The sequence below is a fragment of the Panthera pardus genome, unplaced genomic scaffold, assembly GCF_024362965.1.
Source record: "Panthera pardus isolate Hobbes unplaced genomic scaffold, ASM2436296v1 HiC_scaffold_22, whole genome shotgun sequence".
Taxonomy (NCBI): Eukaryota; Metazoa; Chordata; class Mammalia; order Carnivora; family Felidae; genus Panthera; species Panthera pardus.
The window spans coordinates 81,551,526-81,578,301 of NW_026526788.1; the positions used below are offsets into that span (position 1 = coordinate 81,551,526).

Below are 26,776 nucleotides of genomic sequence, written 5' to 3' on the forward strand. Positions count from 1 at the left end.
TTTAGAAAAATGAATTAGTAAGAGGAAACAAATCTAATTGTGGAATAAACCATTACTTTTGACCATTTAGTTGTTAGTTAAGAAATTAACATTAGGATGATGCTATAAAAGTAGCTTGTGGGGTGCAGAATAGTCTCTGAGGGTGTTCTTTGACAGGTTGGTGGGGAGGGTCTTAGAAATTCCTACAAAGGTCACATACTAGAACTCGGGGAACGGGAGGTTCAGATGTGGAGAGCAGAAGTTATTTAAAAAAGTGTGTAGTAGCCATGTTTTAATGTTTATAGGGACCATGTTTAGAATTTCATCAAATTAAAGGTCTCCTAGATTTCATAGAAAGAACCACCCGCTTCCTTTTAGGGGCGGGGGCGTAATCCCTAACATCCTTGATGAATTGTAGTCTTGGTCTCAATGCAAAATGCTTTTTTTTGGTACCATCAGCACCCTTCAAAGTATGTATAAAGTGATAAAAATGTGAATTTTTTTGTGTGTGTTTTCCGTTTGATGTAAATGCACTGACTGCTTGTAGATTCGGACTTCACTGCTTCTAGAAGCTGCGTGCGCTGAATAAGGCGCAGCGCGCCGGGGCCCAGGCTGATGCTGTTCCCTACAGCCTGGTTGACGACGGGCCCAGGTGTCCCATTGCCTGGGGTGCCGAGAATAGCGCTCAGGGCGCCGCCTTCAAAATGTTGAAGACTCGATGGCAAGATCTTCAAGCTCACGCTGATCCTGAGGGAGGTTCAGGGGTTGCCCATCCCTGGGCCACGTGCTAGATGCACGTGGGCTGGTTTTGAGGCTCCCTATCCCGATCCCGCTGTGGTGAACCTCTTGACTGAGAGGCATATACTCTGGAAGTTTGGGTGGAATAGTGAGGATTGTGCATTACGGCTTCTCCTTTCGATCTTTAGTGCCTCAGAGGAACCAGACTCCATATGATGTGTTCCTGTTTCATGCTAAAAACATCTTTTAACTTGACATTAATTGGATCGCATCAGATAAAGCATAGACTACATGTGTGTTTGGAAAACACTCCACAGAGCTCTTTTATACCAAAAGCTTTACGTGTGGCTTTTCTCTCCTCCGTACAGCAAGACAACAGGGAGATGTTTCGAAGCGTGCGGCACATGATCTATGACCTTATCGAATGGCGATCGCAGATTCTTTCTGGAACTCTGCCGCAGGATGAGCTCAAAGAACTGAAGAAGAAGGTCACTGCCAAAATTGATTATGGCAACAGGTTTGTTTATTTCAAAGATGATTTCATGCTTAAATTATCCAATATAATACCATTACCGTAAGCCTTGAGGAGTCTAAGATCATGTTATCGTAAAAAAATTTCTAACATCAAAATAAGGGCCTAGTTTTCATTTATTTTTTAGTTTTTTTAAATTTTTTTAAATGTTTTTATTTATTTTTGAGACAGAGAGAGACAGAACATGAGCAGGGGAGGAGCAGAGAGAGAGTGGGAGACACAGAATCCGAAGCAGGCTCCAGGCTCTGAGCTGTCAGCACAGAGCCGGACGTGGGGCTTGAACTCACAGACTGTGAGATCATGATCTGAGCCGAAGTCGGATGCCCAAGTGACTGAGCCACCTGGGCGTCCCCCTAGTTTTCATTTTTGAAAGGATAGGGTATTTTTGGGGTGCCCGGCTGGCTCAGTCGGTAGAGCATGTGACTCTGGATTTTGGGGTAGTGAGTTCGAGCCCCATGTTGGGTGGAATGATTACTTTAAAGATTTAAAAAAAAAAAAAACGGATAGGGTATTTTCTGTTGGGTTCTAAAAATCAGGAGTTTTCAGAGTCATTGTTGAAACCTATTCTTGTCTCCAAGAAGCAGGGGATTGGGTGGTCTCTCAGTTGCACTCTTCCATAGAGGACCTTGTCGTGAGTCCCGCCGAGAAGGAACTTTTATTTTCTGCTCACAGTACTTCACTTTGAATCCAGACCTGGGGTCCCTGGCAATAACAAGCACCAGGTTTCTTTGTGGACCCCCCAGGTTCTGAGAGTTGGAAGGGACATCACAGGTCACCTTGCAACTTAGCACCAGTGCGGGGGGGGACGGCAGGTTTGGCAAACCAAAGTACAGCCAGCGAAATCTGAATTTCAGATAAACAACAAATAGTTTGCTTTGTTGTAAGGATGGCTCTTGCAAAGGTTCCCGTCTACAGCAAGCCTCCACTCCGTTGTGCTTGAATGCTTTCAGCGGCCGTGCGCTCCCTCCCGCACAGCTCTGTGTTCTAGTGTTCGCTCGAGGTTCTGATGCTGAGGGGCAGTGAGCCGCTTCTTCCTGGGTCTGCCAAGTCTGTAACCGGAAGGAGGCCACGCCCTTTCCCACCAGGTAACTGGTTGTCCCTATAATGTCAGAGCTGCAAGAGGCCTCAAAAATGATCTGGTCACATGATTCTCAGATGCTGGTCCTTATCAGAATCACTTGGAGAGCTTTCAAAATACAGAATCGTGGGACCTACCCCTGAAGATTCTGATTTCTAATATCTGGGATGCTGGCCTGACATTTCAGTTTTTAAAAATAGACTTGGACCACGCTGGACAGCAGATCAGGTAACTTCTGGGTTGGACCAAGCCCCTCGTTTTACACACTAGGATGGTAAGCTCAGAGAATGGGAGAGGATTGCCCCCAGTCGGTTAGCTGAAGGGTGCCCTGGGTATAAACTCAACCTTTCTGCCAAATCAGAATTACAGTATCATTTTGTTTTCTAGTATTTCATCCTTTCAAGTGTGAAAAGTTTCTAGCAACATTATTAGTTAAATGGAGGGTTTGGATTAAGGCTACAGAAGGGGCGCCTGGGTGGCTCAGTCGGTTAAGCGTCCGATTTCAGCTCAGGTCATGATCTTGCTGTTCGAGGGTTTGAGCCCTGTATCACGCTCTGTGCTGACAGCTGGGAGCCTGGAGCCTGCTTCGGGTTCTGTGTCTCCCTCTCTCTCTGCCCCTCCCCTGCTCATACTCTGTCTCTATCTCTCTCAAAAATAAATAAACATTAAAGAAAAAAGGCTACAGGAGATGCCCCAGAAAGTTAGAATCTTCTGAGTATAGGATATTAGATATCCTTTTAGGGAAACCCATTTCGTGAGCACCTGCTTAAAAAAAAATGACACTTTTTGGAGCTTTGATTCTATTTTCTCTTGGAGTGTTGTATTTTGAGCTTATGTTCAGAACCACCTGCTTAGTTTGGCTTTGGTAAGCAACGAAAGTACATTATTTTGTGGAACAATCGAGTTACAAAAGGAAGTGTTTCCAAACATAATTTACTGCTTTGAGAGGAAATACAGTCCTTAATAAGACAGTTTTTTGCCCTCCTGCTGTGCTCAGACACACCTTCGTAGCAGAAGCTCACCGTGGGTTCAGACCCCACCTGAGCGCTGGCTGCTCAGAAAAACACACAGAAGAGTTGGCATGAAGAGAACCCTGACAAGCCACTTCCTGCGCCAGTTTCCATGTGGCATTCTGGAACGAGCACGGACTCTACCATGAGAGGGTTCTGGCTCAGAATCCAGGCTCAGGGTTCTTCTGGATGTTTCTCTGAGCTTAGGTTTCTTCCTTTGTGAAGCGGGTCTGGCCATCCGTCCTGGCAGGACTGAAGCGAGGAGCACACGGCTGGGTGTATGCAGCAGGCTGGTACGTGGCCTGGGCCTCTGCTCCTCAGGGAGCCTGGTTCCGTGTGGCCTGTGGGACCTCTGGCCACCGTCCTCTAAAGCCAGATGCTTTGTAGCTCTGCAGGCACCAGCACTGGGCAGCCCATAAGAGAAAGGATTCTCTCCCCCCTCATTAGCATTGGCCCCACCCACTCCAGAACTGACCCCACCCACACCAGCACTGACTCCTCCCAAGGGGCGGGCTCAGGGTTTGGGAGAGAGGGGGCTTTGTTAGCGAAGCTTATTACAGAGACAACTGATGAGAGACTGAAAGGCTTTTTAAAAAAAATGTCTTTCTGTTCCTTTTGAGGCACCCCACCATCCCTGCAACTACTAGGCTGTTTTCATGCAGAGCGAAAAGCCTCTGAGTATTTGTTTAAAAGCCTGTTTACTGTCATGTTGCCGACTGGCCCAGTGGGTCCTGCTTCGCCATCAGTGGATTTGCTTAGTAGATATTAAGAGGGGAGCACGAGGTCTTTGTGACTGCTTTCCAAATGGTGCAGTGGCCCAGCATCCTCTCAAAATGAAACCTGATTGGCACACGTTATCAGACTCCTTTCCAGCTTTAAGGTGTGTGACCTTCAGGGAGAGAAGTCGGGCATGAGTTTGCCTCGTTGGAGTCTTTCTTCCCAAGTCACCTCTCCTCTTAAAATTGTAACTGTTACAGTCATTATCTAATTGAGATTTATCTTTCTGTCAGCACACTCTACTTTGCCGTATGGTTAAAGAAAAAAAATCCTGCTTGCATAGACCTGTTAATAGCAGGAAGAAAATCCCAAAGGCAAAAGTATAAGGCATCTGTGGTTAAGATCCTCATGTCTTATTAAAAAGAAAGCCAGAACACGTCGCCGTGGTGCAGCTCCTGGTTTCTTTCTTTATATAATGGTCTTTGTTTATTCTTTAAATAAAAATTGTGCTAAAAATCACCTAACAATTTCGTCAGATTTGGGGAAACAGAGAGAAGGTTGCCAAAAAACATTTCCAGACGTGGATGGACAGCTTTATTAGACAGATGCTGCTCAAGTTTTAAGTTGGCTACTATGTCTAGCCATCTGGCCAGAAAGTTGCTTAATGTTATTGTGGATAACGTCCACATGTTTGGTGTCGAAACACAGTAGAACATCTTTATCGAAGATCTTCTGAGGAGCTAATTTCGGGATTAGAACTGACTGTAGGTAGAAGCAAAGCTGTGTGATAGAATTGACGAGAATAGAATGGTGGGTGTGCCTTTGCCCCCGCTCTTCCTTCCTACCTCTTCTCCCCAGCTTGGTGATGATGTCACCACCACCAATTTTAAATATATGGGTGCATGGGTTGTATGTCACTGCATACACACACACGCGCGCGCACACACACACACATACACACACACAGGAGTATGTATGTATATACACTCTATACATAACTACACACCCTATATATACACTCTATTTATCTATGTATATTATACCCCCCATACATACCCCTCCCCCAACTATCTGTAGCATGTGTGTGCTTTAAACTGCCCATGCTGTTCATATAGTGATTGGTAACACACACTTCATTTGGGCTGTGCAGATCTGTAAAATTTTGCACTTGAAGAAAAAGTCACTACTGTAATGGAAGTAAACATTGAATAGTTTGTTTTAAAGATTTTACTTTTATTTATTTGTTTTTTTAAGTTTATTTATTTTGAGAGAAAGAGAGAGCAGGAGCAGGGGAGGAACACAGAGAGAGAGAGGGAGAGAGAGAATCCCAAGCAGTCTCCATCCGGTCAATGCAGAGCCCAACATGGGGCTCGATTTCACAAACCATAAGATCATGACCTGAGCCGGATTCGGACAGTTAACCAGCTAAGTCACCCAGGCACCCCTGATTTTAGTGTTTAAGGAATCTCTGTACCCAACATGGGGCTCAAACTCACAACCCCAAGATCAAGAGTCTCATGCTCTACTGACTGAGCCAGCCAGGTGCCCCTGAGTAATTTTTTTGAATTCCAAAGGAATGTGTTTTAAAGAAAGTGACCTTATAGAATTATGTCCCCTAGTATTATGGATGACCCTGACTTTCTGTGATGTTTTCAACTGCGCCTAGTTGTCGGGACTGAAGTTGTGTCAGAGAATTCAAAGCCCTTGGTCCGTGTCCATGAAGCTCTGAATTCTTGTTGTTCTAGAATTCTTGATCTGGACTTGGTGGTGAGAGATGAAGACGGGAACATTTTGGATCCAGAACTAACTAGCACGATTAGTCTCTTTAGAGCTCATGAAATCGCTTCTAAACAAGTGGAGGAAAGATTGCAAGAAGAAAAGGTAAGTTCGGCTGTCTGTAATGTGCCATTTACATTGAGAGTACCTTTTCTCAGTAACAGTTTTCAACATTAATAAAACACCAGTGAGGCCCAGAATTTGTACTAGAAAACTCAGAAGGCACGACAATATAGTATATTTCATACGATGATGAATGGAAAGGAACCCAGTGTCAAAACATACGACCAGGAAGGATTTCATCCCTTGGTGGGGGCGGGGAGAGGGTTGTAAGCACTGTGCTATGTCTTAGGAGGCAGGGTCTTAACGACATTGACTTTGTGTTTTCATCTCATGGGAAACAATACTGGATTCTGCATTTCCTCTCTGATAGGAGCCAGAGGAGTGACATATTCTAAGCTTGATCAGGGCAGGGAACATGTGTCTTACTGATCTTCTGCATTTTCTCTGGTCTCTAATGGTGTCTTCTCTATAGCAGATATTAAGAAGTCAGTTGACTGAGTCAGCCGTTCATTCAGCAAGTATTTATTGAGCACCTACTGGGTACCACAAACTGAGGACGTACTGATGAATAAGACAGAAGGGTTCTCGGAGGATTTAGTGTAGTGGGGGAACCAGAAATTAAGCAGCTCTGCATGTGAACATCACCGTGATTCGTTGTTTAGACACTGCAGTATTTGAAGACCATGTTCAGTACAAACTGTTAAGGGGTTGTGACCTTTGCACTGGGTGCGTGCATGTGTTGAGTGGGACAAGGAAGTGACTGCAGAGTGGCTTTGCTGTGTTAGGCTAACCGGTTGCATGTAGTTTTCTGTTCTGTCATCAATAAAGAAAGTGCAATGTTGGTTAGTGGTGAGTATTGCTAATGTCATCTTTCTTTCTTTCTTTCTTTCTTCTTCTTCTTCTTCTTCTTCTTCTTCTTCTTCTTCTTCTTCTTCTTCTTCTTCCTTTCTTTCTTTCTTTCTTTCTTTCTTTCTTTCTTTCTTTCTTTCTTTCTTTCTTTCTTTTTTAAGGTTATTTATTTATTTTGAGAAAGTGAGAGCATGTGTGCGCGTGAGTTGGGGAAGGGCAGAGAGAGGGAGATAGAGAATCCCAAGCAGGCTCCGCATGGTCTGTGCAGAACCTGATGAGGGGCTCGGGCTCATGAACTGGGAGATCATGACCTGAGCCGAAATCAAGGGTCAAGGACGCTTCACTGACTGAGCCCCCCAGGCACCCTGCTACTGTCAACTTTCTGTTTTATTTCTACTTACAGTCCCAAAAGCAGAACATAGATATTAACAGACAAGCTAAGTTTGCCTCCACCCCTTCTCTGGCCTTGTTTGTCAACCTCAAAAATGTGGTTTGTAAAATCGGAGAAGATGCTGAAGTGCTGATGTCTCTTTATGACCCTGTGGAGTCCAAATTCATCAGGTCAGTGACGTTCCCTTGCGGCTGTCTTTCCTCTCCGGGTAATGTTAGGAAAGTGGCGCTGGGCCCACCAGACGTCTAGGTCTCTCAGAGAGCAGTGGGGAGACCAGTTGGCCATACTTCCCCCGGCAGCTGAGCCCAGGGCGGTTTGGGACGGTGTGATGGCACTGCCGGGCTCTGGTCCAGGGTCAGCTCTCTTGCGTGCACACGGGTGTTCGAATGTAGAGTTTTCGTCTTGGAACTGTTTCGTGGACGTGGCAACCAACCAAAGGTGGAAGTCATTGTTTCCTGTGTTGTCTTCATAGGGTTTTATGTTTCCAGACTCCCCCCCCCCCCCCCCCCCCCAGATAATGTCACTCTTGTCTCAATCTTGCTGTTGTCAAACTTTTGTCTTTTGCGAATGTCACTTTTGGACCTTTGACCTATTGTCATTTCTGCAACACGATTGGCTGGAATATAGTGTCTAGATGGCTGCCTGCTATATAAAGGCTCTTAATTAATAATTGTTGAAGGAAATATTATAAATCTCGTCTTTGTCATCCCTGTCATTTCTAATGTGGTCTTTTCCCTCCTTCTTGCTTTTGTCTCTTAGTATAACTCTCTCTTTGTCCAGATGGAAAAATTATGGTTTAAATTATGTGTGAAGTGTGTGTGTGCTCATGCACGTACCTTTAAAACTCAAATATCTTCATTTGTGTTGTTCAAAATTATAAAAGTTGGTATGTGACAGAAAACAGAACAAATGGATGAATTTCATCCTTATTTGTGATACGGACTCCATTTCGTCTTGTCGTAGGATTCCATTTGTCTGTATGGCGTATTTGGTTGTTTTAGGCTCTGAGACAGACGTGCAGTATTTCTTTTATACTGTAAATGAATGAATGGTGAAGTTTAGATCATAGTCAATCTCAATAAACGAATAATGCTTTTAAAATAATAAACTTTGAAATGACGTTCGCATATAGTTCCATTGCAAAATTACAGCCTTTCAGAGATTCTCGACTATTCCCTTGTGTGGGAAATTACTTATGTGCTAATGGAAAAGCCGTTCTCTCTGGCATGGCTGACATTTCTGAACTCGTATAGTTGTCTGCATTGTGGACTTATGTGCTATTAATTATAAATCAATGTGGGTGTCTATTTAGTGTCCTGTTAAATTTAGAAAATGAATTTGTTTTTCTTTCTTGCTTTCTTTCTTTCTTTCTTTTCTTTCTTTTCTTTCTTTCCAAGTGAAAACTACCTGGTTCGCTGGTCAAGTTCAGGATTGCCTAAAGACATAGACAGATTACATAATTTGCGAGCTGTTTTTACTGTAAGTACAACCAAAGAGGTTCATTTGAATCATTCACCATTCCAGTGATTATTTTTAATGATTGCCCTCCGACTTGTGTCTACACTAGAGCAGGGATCCTTGGGATGCTTGTAGCCCGTGTGAATGCAGTGATAAGATACCTTCCCAGAGCTGTTCAGGGGTCTCTAGCTTCCCTTAGGATCCCCATGACAGAGATTTGCCCCAGCACTCTCTTAACCCTGCATCGGAAGTTTGCTTAACGTTAATTGACTATTGTTATCCAGCTCCTTTTTGTTATGTGAACAACTTATTAAAATGCTGAAAACTGGTCAGAGAAGAGAGTCCCAATCCATCTTTTTACTGTCTGTTTCAGTTGCACCTGCATTGAGTAATGGTTCTCCCAAATAATTTATGGAAATTAATATTTCCAGGACCTCGGAAGCAAAGACCTGAAAAGGGACAAAATCAGTTTCGTTTGTCAGATCGTACGAGTGGGTCGCATGGAGCTGAGGGACAACAATACCAGGAAACTGACCTCGGGCCTGCGGCGGCCTTTCGGAGTGGCTGGTAATGCATTTCTCTGCTTTCCTTAGAGTTTCTAGATCGTCACGTTCATCCTGAGTAAGAGCTGCTGCTCAATACTGGACGGTGGACTGCTTTGATTTATAAGCTCTTCTGTGAGAGAGAGGGGGAAAAAAAATCTCTTAGCTCTTTTCTGTGTGGTTTCTGTGGACTGGCAGCTCGCGACGCTTCAGTCGCAAGTTTCCGATGTAAATCATATATTTGGTTTTAAAGCAGATCACATCTCCTGAGGGAGACCCTGACCCACATTCTCAGCCTGGAGGAGAGCCAGTCATTGGATGGCTTCACGGTTTCTGGAGTTGGTGATTGATTGATTCAGGAGGAAATTCACAGTGAATAGTCAAAGTGATGACGGGGTAGGAGGAGACCGGAGCATGAGGAGGACCCAGTTATCTTGGAATAGGTTCCGTCTGTCCTCCATATTTGTGTTGTTATTTCGGTGACAGCTCAAGAAGAGGGACTGATTAGTCACCTCTGCTAGGGAAAGGTGAGGGTGTCCCCTGTCTTTTGGGGAGAGATGAAGATAGCCATATCTTTTTGGTGCAAAAGGTTAAATATTTTAATGGAGTGATTCTCAGCCCTAACTGTGTTTGGGAACGGTTTGGGGCACTATTAAAAAATATATTTTTGAGCACCTGGGTGGGTGGCTCGGTTGGTTATGTGTCCGACTCTTGATTTCGGCTCAAGTCATGATCTCATGGTTTGTGAATTTGAGGCCTGCATGGGTTTCTGTGCTGACAGTACAGAGCCTGGGATTCTCTCCCTCTCTCTCTGTCTCCACCCGCCCCCCCCCCCACCCCGTCTCTGCCCCTCCCACCGCATGCGCGCTCCCTCTCCCTCTCTCTCTAAATAAATAAATAAACTTTAAAAATATGTACACATTCTTGCCCAGGCCCCACATCCTGCCAATTAAATGAGAATTCCTTCTTTAACCGAATCACCTATGAGCCACTACGGGTGTGAGGCACCCAGTGGAACGCTGCCATCAGACTGCCTTGCCTCCCTCGTCACATGGCATTCAGCACCCCCAGTGGCGCTGTCCTAAACTAGTGCATGCCCCTAACCTGCTCAGGACATCCTCTGACCTCCTGTTCTCTTTCTGGTTAAGAAGGGACACTTCTCCGCCTGAGAAGGTGGATCACCTTTTTGGTAATCTGCTTCTGTTCACACCTGTGCAACTCCAGGTCCCACACATGAACCTAATTTTAAGATTTTATCCAGAATAACTTCTGCATGTTTGTGTCGACAGAGCCCGGGTGAGCGATGTGTTCACGGACCTTTAAGCCTCTGGTTCTTAGCCTTCTACGCGAAATACTATGTCGTGTTTCTTTTGTAATGTAGTGTAAAAGTGATATAGAACTTACGAAAAGACAAAAAGCGTAAGTAAAACATAAGTCACTCATAATTCTGTGTAGCCGGGGTTGTACCAAAGCCCCAACCAGAGCGCGAACCTCCGTGGTACGGGCCAGCGTGCTGGCGAGCGGCGGTGAGGGAGATTCCTTGCGAACAAGGTCTGTGCTGTCACAGCCTGCTCCTCCGGGGCTTGGGACAGGCGCCACTGAAAGGGCTGTCACTCCCAGGACGTGGAAGACCAAGGCTGCCTTCACCTGACTGGTGTCACAAGCAAGTCTCATGGCTCACTCTCTTGCTTCCTTCCTGCGAAACTTCGCTGGGCTTCTGATGTGTTCCCCGGCCTGATGCCTGGGTTTTGGCATTGTGGTATCATTGGGGGCAATGCAAGAACTTACGGACGCCCCAGAGCAGTGGCCAGGTTGTATGACTAGGGAGACGCACTCAGCGGCGGGAGGAGAGAGGGCTGCAGACACACAGGCGGGCTGTGCCTTGTGGACTGCGTGTGGCAGGTGGTCTGCGAGGCCCAGGCCCTCCCCGCTGCGACCCAGCACCACACGGTTCTCGGTTGGCGGTGAGAGTACGGTCTTGGGCATCTGAGGGTCTTAATAGGTGCATCTAATGCCAATCCGTTGCCCCCGAGGATGCTTAAAGCTAGGGGCATCTTCTGGTAGGTGGAGACTGCGGTCTGGGCCATATGCCTTCGGGGCATCCACAACCTGATGATCTAGTTCGCTTGTGATGCTTTGACCCGTATCTCTGGACACATGTGTGGGCTCTTTGCTCCAAGAAGAGTGTGTCCTTTTCCCTTAGGACACACTGTGGAAGCTCCGTGGGCTCCACCGAGGCAACCAGCATGTGACGATGCTTCTCTTCTCGTCCTTACAGAGTCGTCCCCCTTTTTGTTGGGGGAGGAGCAAGTGGTAGAGATCGAAATTGTCCACATTGTCAGTAATTGTCCACATTGTCAGTAATTGTCGTAATCCCCAGGGAAGGGATTGTGAAGAGAAAATCAACGAGCTATGTTGCCCAGTTACCTGAAGTGTGGGGATCGAATGGAGACAGAGAAAGTGCCCAGGGCTGTCGTTGGGGGTCTCTGGCTGCATTGGTCAGAGGTTGAGCATCGGAGACTTTCTAGCTCTCTGACTTTGGGCAAGGTCATTCATTGGTGTCCTTGAGCCTCCATTTCCTCAGTTGTGCAGTCGGTGACTTTGAGGATCAGCTGTCGAATGCCCCTTGAAATAGTGTCCACGGATGCTGGCGTGGGATGGGTAGATGGATGGTAGTTACTTTATTTGGGGGGGAATGCAAGAACTTATGGATACCCCGGGGCAGTGCCCATCAGCGTGGTCGGCCCTTGCCACATGTGGCTTTTATGAATGAAATCAAAGTAAAAATTCAGTACCACCATCACATTTGCCACATTTCAGGTGCTTGTTGTTCCGGAACATTCCATCATCACACAACATTTGTTTGGACAGGGCAGCTCCAGAGTGTCCAGTTGCATCCTAGGCAAAGGAATTTATTGAGCAGAACTCTGCCATTTGGGCCCCAACCCCATTTGGGTCGATGTTCTCAGATAACTTCATTTGTCTTTGGAACATGAAAATGCTCTGAACTTGAATATGAAAAAAAAAAAAAAATGCCACCGTGTGTTTTATGCCGCTGTTGGTCGGAAGACAATCTGATGTTGCTTTGTTTGTTTGTTTTCTCTGATTATAGCACTTAAAACAATCCCTGTTCTTTTCTTGTCCCCAGTGATGGATGTAACAGATATAATAAATGGAAAAGTAGATGATGAAGATAAGCAGCATTTCATCCCCTTTCAGCCGTAAGTATGGAGCAAAGCACCCAGCCAGATACAAGATGGAAAATGTGTGTTTGTAATAATTCTCTTCAAAGTTAAGTTTATAAATTCAGCACAGATAGAGATTGATTATTTTGTAATAATGAAAGATCTGTGTAGTCACGGCGGTAGCGCATGGCATTTCTGTAGCCCCACGAGTCTTGGGTTAAAGTTGCCTCGTGGTCTTGCATGTACAAGATTTTCCGGGTGATTCGGGGGAATCGCCGTGTCACATAGGACACGCAGAATTACCAGTCCACCGTGAGCATGAATGTTCCCTTACATAATTGATTCATTCTAGTAGCTGTACATATTCAAAATGCAGCATTTCCACATTCATCACGGGAGGCTGCTGTTTTTAAAATAGAAAACCAAACAAAATAGTGATGAATTCTTTTGTAAAGTGAAACACTTGAAACAAATAATCATGCTGCTGCTTTTCTGTCTCTGTTGCTGCTTCGAGCGGACTGAGTCTGTGCTCACCTTTCTTAGGGTTTATTGTAGTTCTGAAGCCAAGTGTGTGGAGAGGTGTGGGAAGCTTGGAAAACACTTGGAGGAGATTTGTTAAATTGATTCTCTGAATGGAAGGTAGATCCCGTGGAAAAGGTCGAAAGGATTGGTGTCCTTTCCTTGGGGATGAAAGCGAGAGAGTAGCTACATAATGATCTGTGGCCACTTCACCGGACGCGTCTCCATCTCAGACGGCCGTGGAGAGAGAAAGGAAGAGGGATTAGAGTGGTTTAGGTTAATCAGAAGAGACAGCTTCCTCCTGAGGGTGTGAAATCTTAGAAGGGTAGACCATAAGGCGTGTTAGAATGACCTCCATAGTGTTCTGCCTTCTGCCTTTTCTCCTTATTTCTGTTCTTACTTAAGTGGTTCCAGGCTTGAAATAAATTTTATTTTCGAAATCTGTGTTCAGGTGTTGGCTGAGGAGGTTTGGAGTCTGGTGATGCCCAGCAGGTAGCTGAAGGAGTCTCTTTGGGGGCAGGGTGGGCCGGAGCTGTGAGTTTGGCTTGCCATTGCACTGCCCATTCTTGCGTGACGGATCCCCTCACTCAGCCCCGGGCTTGAGAACCATTTGTTCAAGATGGGGTTATGATGGTTTTCTTTGCAGGCAGGTGATCTAGTCACACAGCATCCTAAAGCATGGCTCAGTGGAAGTTTTTGCAGTCTTCCCAGGGTGAGAATAACAGAAAACCGTGCATTAACCAGCTTAAAATGGGTTTTCACCACACACAACTGGAGGCAAAGGTCTTTTGTGGCTTCATTCCGTTAGTGTCACTCCTCTGTCCAATATGGTAACTATGAGCTACATGTGGCTGTTTCAAGTAGTGCAGATTAAATCAAATGAAATACTTCTTCAGTCACATTAAAAGTGTTCCCATTGAAGTTCCCAAAGTCCCGTTGAGAGTGTTCAATCCCACTGGTAGCTGGTGGCCACCATATTTGGCGACACAGGTCTAGAACATTCCCGTCATTACAGAACGTCCTGTTGGGTAGTGCCGCCTTGGAATCACATCCAGTGAGGATAGTTACAAAGGGAGCGTGGTTCTGCGGAATCTGGAAGTTTCCTCAGTAAGCAAGGGAAACATCATCTTTGAACATAGGCAGATATTGAGGTAATAAATAAAATATGCCCTTATAAAATGATAATACTAAGTTGCTGCTTTTGCCCATGAGAAATAATGCAGCCCAGTGCTGTTTTGAATGCTGTTTTATATATTAGACCTCAGAGTTTCTTGATGTCTTAATGTACCACTGAGTTGAAACTACCTGTTGTCTGCTAGTGTCTTCTGGGAAAAGTCAAGGGAAAAAAAACTGTGGGTCATTGTTTGAAAAGTTAGGGAGGTTACGAGTTTAAGACCCACAAGTCCGAATTTCACTGGGACGTGTTACGGCCATGTTGCCGCCATCTTTTTCTGTCTTAGAGCAAAACACCCATTTTAAAAATTATTATTACGTGTTCGACTCTTGCTGTAATTTGTGACTCCTTGCTCCCTTAAAGGAAGACTAATATTTCTAGTGTTTGAAACAAAAGAGCAGCATGATTTTAATAGCAAACTAAGCAATGAAACCAGTTCTTTGGGAAATGCCATGCTAATGAAACCGTTTTTTGCTCCATTAAAACTGATTTATTATATCACAGGATAAGTTTTAGGGAAGGAAGCACAGTGTACATCTTTCTCTCTCTGTCTTTTTTAACTTGGTGAAGTAAATTAAAAGTCCTCGGCTCTCTTGAGTAATGTGGGCTCAAATGATGAATAACACTTGTCCTTGGTTCTGGAAATGATTTTAAACATTACGTACATGACGTATATTTTCTTGCTCATTGCATATTGTGCTTTGCTGTGCTACATGGTATTTCTCTTTGCACATGTTGCCTGTTTGTACTTATCTCTTGGTCTTAGCGTAGCTTCTATTAAAAACTCACGATCCACGGGACCCCCAAATGGTGATGGTTTGCATTCATAATCACATCACAGTGTCGCTTTTCAGACATGGTAGTTATGTTCTCCAAAGACTGTGCCATTCTTTTCACACTTAATTATCTGAGGCTACACTGGGTGCACAGTCCGATGGAGTGGGTGGTTTTCACCCAAGTTCTCTAAGCAATTAGGTTGTAGGGATTGTTTTTTGATCTTGATTTTGCTTTTCCCTTCGAACCACCTGCCCCTTGACCTAAGCTATGGTCAGGCATTACTGAAATTGAAGAAAGGGACATGAACATTCCTTGCGATTAAATGCTATCCACATTATTTTCAGATAAGTCCCCCCCGCCCTTTTTTTTTTTTTTTTTTTTATTATCTATTAGAAATGGAGTGGAGTCGTGGTGGATGTTTATTTCCTGGGGATAGGGTTGACCTTGTTTGCTTTACTTCTCTTGTGTTTCAGCATTTTCCTGATCAATGCTCTTCCCTGTCTCTCTTGTCACCTATCCTGTCCTTTGTCGTGCGTTGACTCATGATGACTCTCTCGCACTCGGTGACGATGATCTCTTGTGTTCCCTTGTTACCGTGACCTCTGGGTCTCTGTGCCCCTTTGTCTCCTGTGGTCTTGGTCGTCCCGTGCCCTCCAGGCTCGCGTTGGACGACGCCATTCGACACAAGCCGCTGAACATGTCATCCCGTTTTTCACCCAGGGTGGCAGGGGAGAATGACTTCCTTCAGACTGTTATAAACAAAGTCATTGCTGCCAAAGAAGTCAACCACAAGGGCCAGGGTATGTATTCTGTTGTTTTGTTTCTACAAATGTTCGTTTATTACATGAACTTGGGACAATGCTGTATGGTTTGCATTTTAGTTTGATGATGATGATGGTGGTGATGATGGGAATGAGGATGGTGGTGGTGATGTTGATGGTGGTGGTGATGGTGATGAGGATGATGGTGATGATAGTGATGGTGATGGTGATGATGGTGATGGTGATGGTGATGAGAATGATGGTGATGATGATGGTGGTGATGGTGATGAGGATGATGGCGATGATGGTGACGATGATGGTGGTGATGGTGATGAGGATGATGGTGATGGTGATGATGAAGATGATGGTGATGGTGATGGTGATGATGAAGATGGTGATGGTAATGAGGGTGATGGTGATGGTGTTGGTGATGGTGATGAGAATGATGGTGATGATGATGGTGGTGATGGTGATGAGGATGATGGCGATGATGGTGACGATGATGGTGGTGATGGTGATGAGGATGATGGTCATGGTGATGATGAAGATGATGGTGGTGATGATGATGGTGATGGTAATGAGGGTGATGGTGATGATGGTGGTGATGGTGATGATGACGGTGATGGTGATGAAGATGGTGATGGTGATGATGATGTTGGTGATGGTGATGAGGATGATGGTGATGATGAGAATGAGGATGGTGGTGGTAGTGATGTTGATGGTGGTGGTGATGGTGATGAGGATGATGGTGATGATGGTGGTGATGGTGATGAAGATGATGGTGATGATGGTGATGAGGATGATGGTGATGATGATGTTGGTGATGAGGATGATGGTGATGGTGATGTTGGTGATGAGGATGATGGTGATGGTGATGAGGATGATGGTGATGATGGCAGTGCTGACGATGACGCTGGCAGTGTTGGATCAGGATGTGCTCATACAATGTATGTGCAGTGTAGGTACAGCATGTGAAGGTTTTCTTGCTGATCACCCGTGTAAGCATTGCTAAGAGCCAGCCTCCTGGGTGAGTGGGGAAGGCTGAGTGGGACACAATTAAATGTTTGCAACGAGTCCAGAGTTGATGAGCCTGGAAGCAACTCTGCTTTCCTGAGTCTTCTTCAGCCCTGTCCTCTCATCCTAGCCATTTTTGAAAACACTCGAACGACCTCACAAGAGACTACAGTAGTTGTCCACCGGCTGTTCACTTCCCCTTTGCTGCTCAGAGAGACGTGGAGACATTCAGCACAACACAGCTCTGCGTGTGCTCTTCTCTGTTTTCCTTGCCCGTGTCGCACGCTAATTGCTGGCACGTTGTTTCCTGGGGCTCCCCTTCCTCCCTCTGAGGAAGTGGCTTCATTCTGCAGACAGATTTCTCTTCAGTTTTGTGATGGAAGGGACTTCTCCTCCTGACGCCGTGCCTTGCACTCATCGTTTTTAATCCCACGCTGACAAGTTTCCCAGCAGCTGACCTTCTGGAGGCAGAGGCAATGAATCAATCACCCCGGGCTGGTGACAGTTGGCACTCGGGCTGGCCAGGACCGCTGCCAGAAAACAGCTGTTTACTGAGGCCTCGCCTCCAGCTCAAGGGGAAGTCACCTTCAGAGCCCTTACCTAAGGCTGCTTTTAGCACCGGTGGGAGAACCCACTTTTCAGTCCTCGATTAGATGCAGACTTACCATAAACTCCGTGGAGCTTAGGTGGATAGACCTCTTTCATTGTCTAGTTACCTCTGTCGCCAGCCTTTTAAGAAACAGTTCTCGTGATTCGTTTCCCGTTGTTATAAAGGAGAGTATGAATTGAGTGTGATGAGTTTTCTGGAGGAATGGGAAGCCTTTGGCTTTCTTTGGCGTGAACTAGCCAGCCCCTTCCCTGGCAAACCACAACCCCCAAAGCAAAGCAAAGCAACGCAAAAACCCCAACCCCAAAGCGTTAATGAACCGTGGCCTCTGTAGACAGAGTGGTTTAAGCTGACCCAGGACCCACCTTCTCATCAATTACCGGCTCTCTGATTTGCACGTTAATTGAAAACCACAGGGAGATCCAATTAAAGCTGTTTTGATTGGAGCCACCCTCAGACTGGGAGCTCCAGTGCCCAGACCCCAGGCTCCTGTCGGATTGAGTTTCTCTTCCAGAGCCATCAGATTGTGATAAACTTCTGCCCCAGAGTCACACAGGAAAAGTGGAGATTAGTGTTAGACCAGCGGGAAACTCCTCGGAAGGAGGACCCACGGCCTGCCTCCATCAATCTCACTGGTATCGTGGCCCATATCTGTGTCCCCAGAGGCCCGTTGGGCTGATACCAGGGGGGCCCTATTCTGTGAAATAGAGAAGGAGCGGTGTTTTTAGGTCCCAGTGAGAACTGAGAGAAAAGAGCATTGTTTTTTTCCTGCACGGAAGTGGGCAATGTCGCTAGCTTTTTTTTTTTTTTTTTTTTCTTTGAAGCTAACTAAAGTGACCATTTCTCTGGGCTCCCTGGCCAGCCAGCTTCAGTGCATTCCAGGGAGACCAGAGACAGCTGCAGCCCAGGGAATGCAGCACAGAACTCGCTGCGAGGTGTGTGGGGTTGGCCCGGTGGAGCCGCGTGCTTTCAGCGGTGGTGGTGACCCGGTGCACCCCGGCGATGTCCCTCCAGCCCCCGCAGGCTTGTGAGCCAGAGTTCCCCACACTCATCCTTCCCCGGCTCCTCCCTCGGCTTTGGCCTGTTTTAGGTTTGCATCCACACGGTTACTTGTCACGATTGACATTTTTTATATTTAGCCCCAATTATTCTGAACCCTGAACCCAGGGCTGCAGGGGTTTGACGTGGACAGTAAGCCCCCTCCCCCCTCAGCTAGGAGTTAGAATGTATGCTAATTTCTTTTGTTTTTAGCCACTCTGGTTAAGCAAAAGTCAACCTCCAGGGCACTTGTTCCTTGAAAATTGGCCTCATTTTCTCCTTTGAGGAAAGTGCTTTAAGCCCAATGTAATCAGGAAAGCTTAATCTCTGTGTTTAAATCGTGTTATAACAAATTGAATTGTGCCATTAAGTAACTAGTTGATGAACTAAGGTCTTTGAGCAAGCTCGCATTTGTGCGAATGAAAGGTGTTTGGGAGGCCGCCGGATTCGAGAATGGTGTCGTCAAACATTTCTCTGCCTCGGACCTCCGTAAATGATTACCTGACCACGTCCTGCGAGTCCTTGACGAATGTCATTGAGTGGGATTCCTGCTGGGGACACTCATGCCTTTGGGAGGTTTTGGGAGCAGAGATTTGAGAGCCTCGAAGCTGCACCTTGGTGTCCCCAGTAGGGATCGCGTCTCTGTCACCTGCAGTGATGATCTCCCCTTGCACTTAGACACGTGTCCCTTGACTTGCTCTGCTCCACTGGAGGACACGGCCCCCTCAGGGGCCTGTCTGCTCTCCTTTCAAGAGACCTCTCCCGAAGGTCCACAGGAACACCAACCTGTGGTCCTTTTATGTGAATTGGAAATAGGGCGTCCATCCTCTCAGTGAGTCGGAAGATGCAGGCAGCACTTGGGCTCCCAGCTTGATGAGCAGAGTGTGGGCTGGGTTTAGCTCCCCACTTGCCTTTCTTTGCCAGGGCCTTGTGCAGTGCACATCCTGAGCAAGGATACCTCTGTCCCTATGTGGGTGCCACCCCCTGACATCTCTTTAGGGACCTCCTTTTATGGGTTATGCTTTCCTCCTCTTTCTTCAAACTTTCCCTCTCATGATTTGGAGTTTTATATTTTAAAGAGAAAGGAAAACAACAGGAAAGGAAGGACAAGGAAAACACCATGCATAGAACAGTCTATCTTAGAAAACACGTCTGTCTCTGTGTATTGGCTCGCTCTCTCCGAGTTTCTCAACAGAGAGGCTTATATCTCCTCCCTCTGACCTTCATCTGTGTTCCTTCCTTGCCCTCCCGTCGGCGTCGCCCCCTCCCGTCTTCACCAGGGGTGCACTTGCTGAGGACCTCCGGAACACCCTGGGTGCTCAGCACCGTGGACACTGCCCTTGTTGCTTGGGCTGCGTCTTGTGCTCACCACCTTGCTGCTACCCCCCTGGGTTTTCCCTGCTTGCTCTGGCCTCTGAGGTCCTTTGTGTGCTTTAAGTGTCGGGAGTTCTCTGCGTCGTAGAGGATCTTCTTCCTCTTCTTGCCCCTGCCCTTCCTCTTCCGGGCGTCCCCAGGATACGGGGTTTCCTGGCTCCGGGAGTGGCATCCCCGCTCCTCCTATTGGCCATGCCCACAGCTGTCCCCATCTCTGCAGAGCCGCCCCTTCTCCCTCCGGTTCTGGTCTGACCTTCAGGCAGGTGGCTCCGTTCCCGCCGGCGGTGGGATGTGTCCTGGGTTCCTGCAGTGGCTTCTCTGCCGGGGTTCCTCACGTGGCTCTGAACTCCCACCCTCCCGCCTGTCTGTGGGCCATGCCCACATGGCCACCAGAGTTCTGGTACTCGCCCCTCTTGCCAGCCTGCCCTCGCCTTCAGGTGGGGCAGTTCCCACCATGGCTGGCAGGGTCCCTGCTGCCCTTCCTCGCTTCATCTCCTGCCTCTCCCCCTGCGGCTCAGGACTCCAGGCGCCTGGGGGCGGGGTGGGGGTGGGGGGAGATCTTCTGATCTCTTGTGATGTCTCTTCCTCAGGTGAGCCTCTCTGAGCCCCAGGATTGCAGCCTTGGGGACCCAGTTACCAGGTGCCCTGGACTTTTCCTTAGAGAGTTCTTTGCTTTGCAGATTTCACCGAGGCTATGAGTTTAGGGCTTGACTCCTGGAATAGAAGCTAAGTCCCTGGCGGGGATATAGTGAGTGTTTGCTCTGTGTCTACAGTGCCCAGTGTGTGTTGGGCACACAGTAGGTGCTTATTAGACAGCTTTGAGTAGATCAGAGACACCATCTAGTTGGCAGGAGGAGAGGGGTTCACCTGGCAGAGAACAGAATGTCATCGGTGACTGTGGGCTTTCTCAACCACAAGCGACATACGTCTTTGCAGAGGACAGATGTCTCCAGGCCAGCTGCTAGCAGACAGGAAGCCCGAGGAGAACGGTGTGAGGTGTGGGGTTTCATCAAGCCGAGCGGTTCTCGGTAGAAGCAGCCTCAGGTGAGCACGCCTCGTGTGGGAACGCCAGGCGTCTCCCGGGCCTGCCTGGAATGCACATCATTTGTGGATGGGGTCTCGGTTTTCCCGTCTGCCTGCTACTGAAGGCAGCGTGCTGAGCTAAGCAGTGATGAATTGTCCCTGCTCCCTGGAAGCATGCATCTAGGGGAGGAATAGCTGGACAGACCGATAGAAAGACAGACACACGAAACAGTAGCATGAGTGAGAGCAAATGCCTTTATATTCTGATGCGGATTTGGGTCCTGCTGGGCTGAGTGGCCAGGGAGCAAGCAGGCCAGGCCTCTGAGGTCCCCGAGATGGAGACCTGAACGTGACAGCTGATGGTGACGGCCTCCTTTCCCACTTGGGAGAAAGGCCCTGTCTTTGAAAATTTCTGAGAGAGCCACGCAACTGACTTGTGTTCTGCCTTTGATTTCATTACCCCGTGTCTGCTCTACTCCCTCTTATTTTTGCCTTCTGTTCGCTTGCTGCACGAGGGTATTGTCTCCAGAGTGCAACTCTGCATCAGCTTTGTGGAGGGAGAGGCTGGCACATGCACTCTCGGCTCCCAGGCCCTAGCAAGTTCACTCTGTCCTCCCCACGGCATCCCTTCCGTCCTGTTCAGAGGGTTTCAGAGCCTTCCTGCCCTGTCCCCACCCCCCTTGGAGGGGAGAGCAAGTGGCGGCCAGAGCATTTGTTCGTCCTTTGCTGTGATGTTGTGAGACGGAGGGACCGGGCTGCCTTGGCCTTGCGGGGTGGCTCGCTGCCTGCCTTCTGGGAAGCCCAGGTGCTTGGTGTCCTGAAATCTTTCAGAAATGTATAAGCTAAAACATGACTCACGCATCCATTGCTTTTCTAGGTTTGTGGGTAACATTGAAATTACTTCCTGGAGATATCCATCAGATTAGAAAAGAATTTCCTCATTTAGTGGACAGGACCACAGCGGTGGCTCGGAAGACGGGGTTTCCGGAGATAATCATGCCTGGTAAGAACGGGTTCCTTGCGTGCCTCTGGGTGCAGTGTGGATGTGGCCGGCGTTTGGGGCGTTTGTATCGCTGGCCACAAAGAGCAGTGCGAGGACAGTGACCGGCATGCAGAGGGTTGAGCTGGTGGTGGGTGATGTGTAAACCCCGGGGTGGTCATGGATCATTCCCGCAGGCAGGAGCCGTGGCCAGAGTGAGCGCCGACCACCTAGGTTCAGACCGAGGGGAGGCGGCTTCTCTTGGTTGTAATAACCTGTGAAGGCTAGGGGAGCGACTTCTGACGGTATCATAACAGGGACAAGCAGGTGAAACGAGCATTTCCAGAACCCAGCCCTGAGAACTTGAGATGGGTCTCTACCACCAGCTGGAGCGAACGTCGTCGTTGTAAGCAAACCCTTTCCCGTCCCGTATTCCAGTGTTACCCTTAATCCAGATGCCTTGTGGTTTGTCTCTGCCCCACATCATCTGGTGAAAAGAATGGAGGTTAGACGTCGCACCGCCTGGCCTCAAGGACTGCGTGTGCTGGGTTGTGTAACACGTGTAGTGTAATAAGGGCAGCGGGTCACGGGGCTTTCTCCGGGGCCACGCGCGATTCCCCTTGGGTTCTGATCAATGGATCCATCGTGGTGGTTGGCTCACGGTTCACTCTAGGATGAAGGTAGCCCTTTTATGATGGTAACGTGGGTTCACGGTGATGATCCTGCAACAGCTTTGGAATCAGCCGGAACGTGTTAAACTTAAGGGGGCACAATTGAGATAAACAGACCCTACTGTGTTCCCGGTCCTCGGGGTAGGTTGTGGGTTAAATGTGTCCTCACCACAGTGCTCCCGAGCCTCGAACCCCAGTCTTCAGCCCCAGAAGTGAGATTGCAGGACCTGGAATCTGGTCTGCGCTTTTCCTTTGTGCTCCGGCTCGTCCCTGGCTCTGTGGCCCTGGGTGAGGCCCTGACCTCCCTCAGCTGTGGTCCGCGGCTCTGAAGAATGAGAGTAATGATCATTCCTACCTGTAGGGCGGGTGGGAGTTGGGCTCCTCTAGGGCAGAAGTAACAGAAAGCACAAGGCCAGGACACATGGCCGAAGCCCGAGGATATTCATTGGCTCACGCACCTGAGCGCGAACCTGGGAGTCAGCCCGGGCACTGGCTCCGTCCCTCCGTAGCAACCTCTGCCAGTTGTCCTCTTTGCATGTTGACTTCGTCCTCTAGCAGGCCCCCATGGCTCCCGTTTCTTCCCAGACCCCAGTGACCTGGGGAAGATGGCATGCTTTTGACCCAGTGTTTCCCAGCAGTGATGTTCTGAGCAGCATTCAGACTGGCTCACTCAGTTCCCTGCTCTGCGGCCCCCCGGACAGTGATGGGCCGGGTGCCGGAACAGGCACCTTAGCCACCTAGAGCTTTGGTGAGGTCAGCTCCTTCCGACGGGAGGGGTCGTGTGAGGGAGACGTGAACCCCCGACAGATGTTTGGAGAGACAGCTGATCAGAATAAGGAGGGGCAGACGTGAACGTGTACACCTGGCACCTGCTTAGTTCGTGTTACTCATGACACGTGTTACTCATGATACTGAAGATTGCTCAGGCCCGGTCATGGATTCTAAGCTTACGAAACCAATGACGGACTCCCGTGTAAAAATTAATCTCATTTACTTTTCAGTTTTCAAATAACATTCACAGTAGTAACATGATTTGATCCTCACGAGATCTTGGGGAAGATCCTTTACGTCCGTGGGATACTTTTTTGGTTTGCAGATAATGCTCCCGTTAATAATTTGGCTTGATCCATCTGAGGATCTTGAAAGCCGACAAATTGGCGTTGAGCTAATTGAGAATCAAGATTCAGCCGCAGCCTGAAGTTACATAGCTAATGAGCAGTAGAAATGGGGCCAAACCTCCTCACATTCAAAGATTCCCTGTGGTGTCCCTTTAAAAGGGCCTTGCTGTACATTCGCAGGGACAGCTATCCACTCATTGTGCATGCTATCAGAGATCTTGTTTTGGTTATTTTAGGGCTGTTAGGGACATGTTCGTTCGTTCTTTCTTTCTTTCTTTTTTAATGTTTGTTTTTGAGAGAGACACAGAGTGTGAGTGGGAATGACAGAGAGAGAGAGAGGGAGACACAGAATCCCAAGCAGGCTCCAGGCTCTGAGCTGTCAGCACAGAGCCCGACGCGGGGCTCGAACTCACAGACTGTGAGATCATGAATGGAGCTGAAGTTGGGCGTTTAACTCACTGAGCCACCCAGGCACCCCTGGGACCTATTCTTTCTGCTACCTCTGTCTTTTGGGGCTGTTGTGGGTCATTAGGTACTCCAGCTGGTAAATGAGTGTGAAAGACATCTCAAATTGGTTAGGCTGGATCACAGTGGCTCACCGTACAGGAAGGAAATATGACATCCAGGACTATATTATAAAACCGAGGACTACCTACTGTGGGTACGAGTCAAGTCTGTAAGCAGCAAATCGATTTGGAGTTCACAGTGGATGTATCGCCTGCATGTGTATTTGAGATGAAACTTATAGATTAGGATGACGTTGTGCATTGATCTTGGGTGGTCTTAGGATGGCCTCATGTTCAGAGCGAGACCCAGAAAACTTGGAACTCATACTGATCATGTTTCCCTTTATAATTGTTCAACTGAAAAAGTTAAGCCGCGAAAAGAATCTACTAGTAGATTCTTGGGGCAGCCATACAGGTGACTGTCGTTCCGGCAGGTTCTGTGTGTTAAGTCGGGAGTCAGGGCTCCCGTCGTGTGGGATTCTAGCTAGAATGAGTCACCACGTTCTCTCCGTGGCTGAGGAATGACTGACGGGCCGTGGGCGCTTCCCCAGGCCCCTTGAGGGAGAGATGGCATGGGGTGTTTTCTCTCGGATCCCTGGCCGTTAGCTTGGTAGAGCGTGTGCATTGTCCCCTCTTGCTCCATCTTATGGAGATACTTTCACAGAGATGTGTGTCTCCTTTGCACAGTGGGAGAGCCTGCCGTTGTTGGGTCTTCTACCTGTTTGTGAGCCTCGGGAAAACCTGCAGTTGGTCCGAAGGATCCTGGCGGGGAGCAGAGTTTTTCTCTGAGCTGGGAAGGTGGCCAGAGGCTTGCGTGTGGCGAAGGGAGAGTTCTCATGGAGTCCGCTCACGTCTGCTTCCAGCAACTTCCTCCCCAGAACGAGAACCCTGTGGCCCTGGCGGCCTTCTCCGAGGGCAGGCTTGTGAGTGCCCGTGTGTGGAGTTTATCTCCTGTACACCCCATTTGTGGGTGGCCCTGAGTATGGATGTCTAGGCCAAGAGGAGAGTGAGACTCACCGCCCCCCTGCCCCCAGCGTGTGACGGCTGTCTGGCCGATGAGGCCTGTAGGAAGCTCTTGTAGCCCCTTTTGATTATGGCTTTTGTGCTTTGGTAGAATTTACAGGCTGAGGGATCACTCAGACTGCCCTGCCTTATTGATGAGGCTGTTTAGCGGCGGGTGGCAGGGGAGGTTAAGTGACGTGTTCGTGGTCACTCAGGGATTAGCGACAGGTGTTGGCCTGGAGGCTCTGCCTCCTGCCCTTGGCCCCACGTTCCATCACTCTTAGCTTCTCGCTCGGTCGATATCACGGACTGCAGTCATGTTTCCTCTCCCAGCAGCTCCGGTGGCTGTGGTTGCAACCCACTGGGATTATTATAATAACAGCTTTTAAATGAAGGCTTAATTGAATAGTTGGATACATTAAAAGCCAGAATAGAGCAGTAAAAAAACAAAACAAAACCCCAAAAAACCAACCTCCCCCCCCCCCCCCCACCAAAACAATAAAGCAAGGGGATTTTTTTCTTAAGGGATTCTTGTTCTTTGCATACGGTGGGCCGTTCACTGCCCATGGTGAACCTGCTCCTCACATCCCTGTGGGAGAGCAGGTGGGTCTGGCGTGGGAGGTGGCCAGACAGACAGCAGGGTTGCAGTCGCTGGGTAGTGTTACGTGCTCTAAATCATGATGCTAACGAAGCTTGCTAAGTTTTCCCAGTCGGCCCATTACCAGGGGCCTCGTGTGCTCTCGGTAGGAAGAAGCGTTTTGAGCTCGTTTGTTGTGTGTGGGGTCTTGTCTTTTGTTCCTGCTTCTGTTTTGCACAACTTATGGCCTGACTCACTTTACAATGCACAGATCTGTTTCGTTCTGCTCCCTGTGGACCTTCTTCAGGTTCCTGACCGCTGCCCACCGGAGGAGACAAGATCCATGCAGAAAGCTGTCTCTTGACCCACCCCTAGTCCCTGATCCCAGACATCGACTCAGAACGTTGGCTTGGGGTTCTGGTTCTCAGTCAGCTTTTCATTTAAGTCCTTAGAAAAATGTAGAGGAAGCCAATATTGCTAGCTGTCACTTAATGTTGTGATTTTCTTTGGCTACCCAGACTCAGCACGCAGCCAGTGGTCTGCCTCGAGATAGTAATGTGAGTCACAGTGGGCCGTAGACTCTGGAGAGGGACAGTCATTGCAAACCCATCGACAGCTTTGAAGCCGCTGTGTGTGTGGGCTGCCTCCCGAGGTGAAGAACCACGCAGATCATTAGGGGCCTTGAAATTTTCCTCTTTCTCGTCATCTTATGCTGACGATGCTGAAAACTGCTTTTGTCATGCCTTTAAACGCGAGGCTGTTTTGTAGAAAATATTGCATAACATCTAATCCAGTGTTTTGAATGCGCTGCTAGGAGAGGTAGCAAGTTAAGGCAGTTGTGCAGAATTCTCGGTTACATTGTGAATAATGGATTGCCTTTAAAGGTATAATTTCTCCCCCAGGTGATGTTCGAAATGATATCTACGTAACTTTAGTTCAAGGCGATTTTGATAAAGGAAGCAAAACGACAGCGAAGAATGTGGAGGTTACCGTGTCTGTTTATGACGAGGACGGAAAACGGTTGGAGGTATATATTGTGGCCAAGCTTAATCCGTAGCGTGGAAGCTTTATTTTCCAAGTGTCTCTTTGGCTCTGCTGCACGATAGAAAAAGACGTGGCTGGGGCTGTGTGACCCCCTTTCTAGGGATGAGAGTTTACTCTTTCCCCTCTTTCTCCAGCTCGCTACAGAGGACTGGTGTGCACGGGGGCCTGGCAGTCCCGACCAGGGGGTCCCGACCGCCTTTGTTCCCCGGCCGTGTCACCATGCCTCACTTGCCAGTGTAAACCCAAGGCTCAGAGGTCTTGCCCAGCACGGTAG

At 48.0% G+C, this 26,776-nt stretch overlaps 1 protein-coding gene across 3 annotated transcripts in view; it reads left to right on the forward strand.

Moving 5' to 3' along the window:
• The window catches only part of DOCK1 (dedicator of cytokinesis 1), a 522,147-nt gene that overhangs the window by 78,942 nt on the left and 416,429 nt on the right, over positions 1-26,776 (forward strand). For 2 of the 3 annotated variants that reach the window (XM_053910043.1, XM_053910041.1), the window contains exons 6-14: positions 1,086-1,234; positions 5,800-5,935; positions 7,146-7,303; positions 8,531-8,612; positions 9,023-9,158; positions 12,282-12,354; positions 15,446-15,588; positions 21,483-21,608; positions 26,361-26,485. In XM_053910043.1, the coding sequence (XP_053766018.1) occupies positions 1,086-1,234; positions 5,800-5,935; positions 7,146-7,303; positions 8,531-8,612; positions 9,023-9,158; positions 12,282-12,354; positions 15,446-15,588; positions 21,483-21,608; positions 26,361-26,485 (1,128 nt within the window). The remainder of the gene's footprint in view (positions 1-1,085; positions 1,235-5,799; positions 5,936-7,145; positions 7,304-8,530; positions 8,613-9,022; positions 9,159-12,281; positions 12,355-15,445; positions 15,589-21,482; positions 21,609-26,360; positions 26,486-26,776) is intronic. The other variant, XM_053910042.1, reaches the window with a different exon arrangement.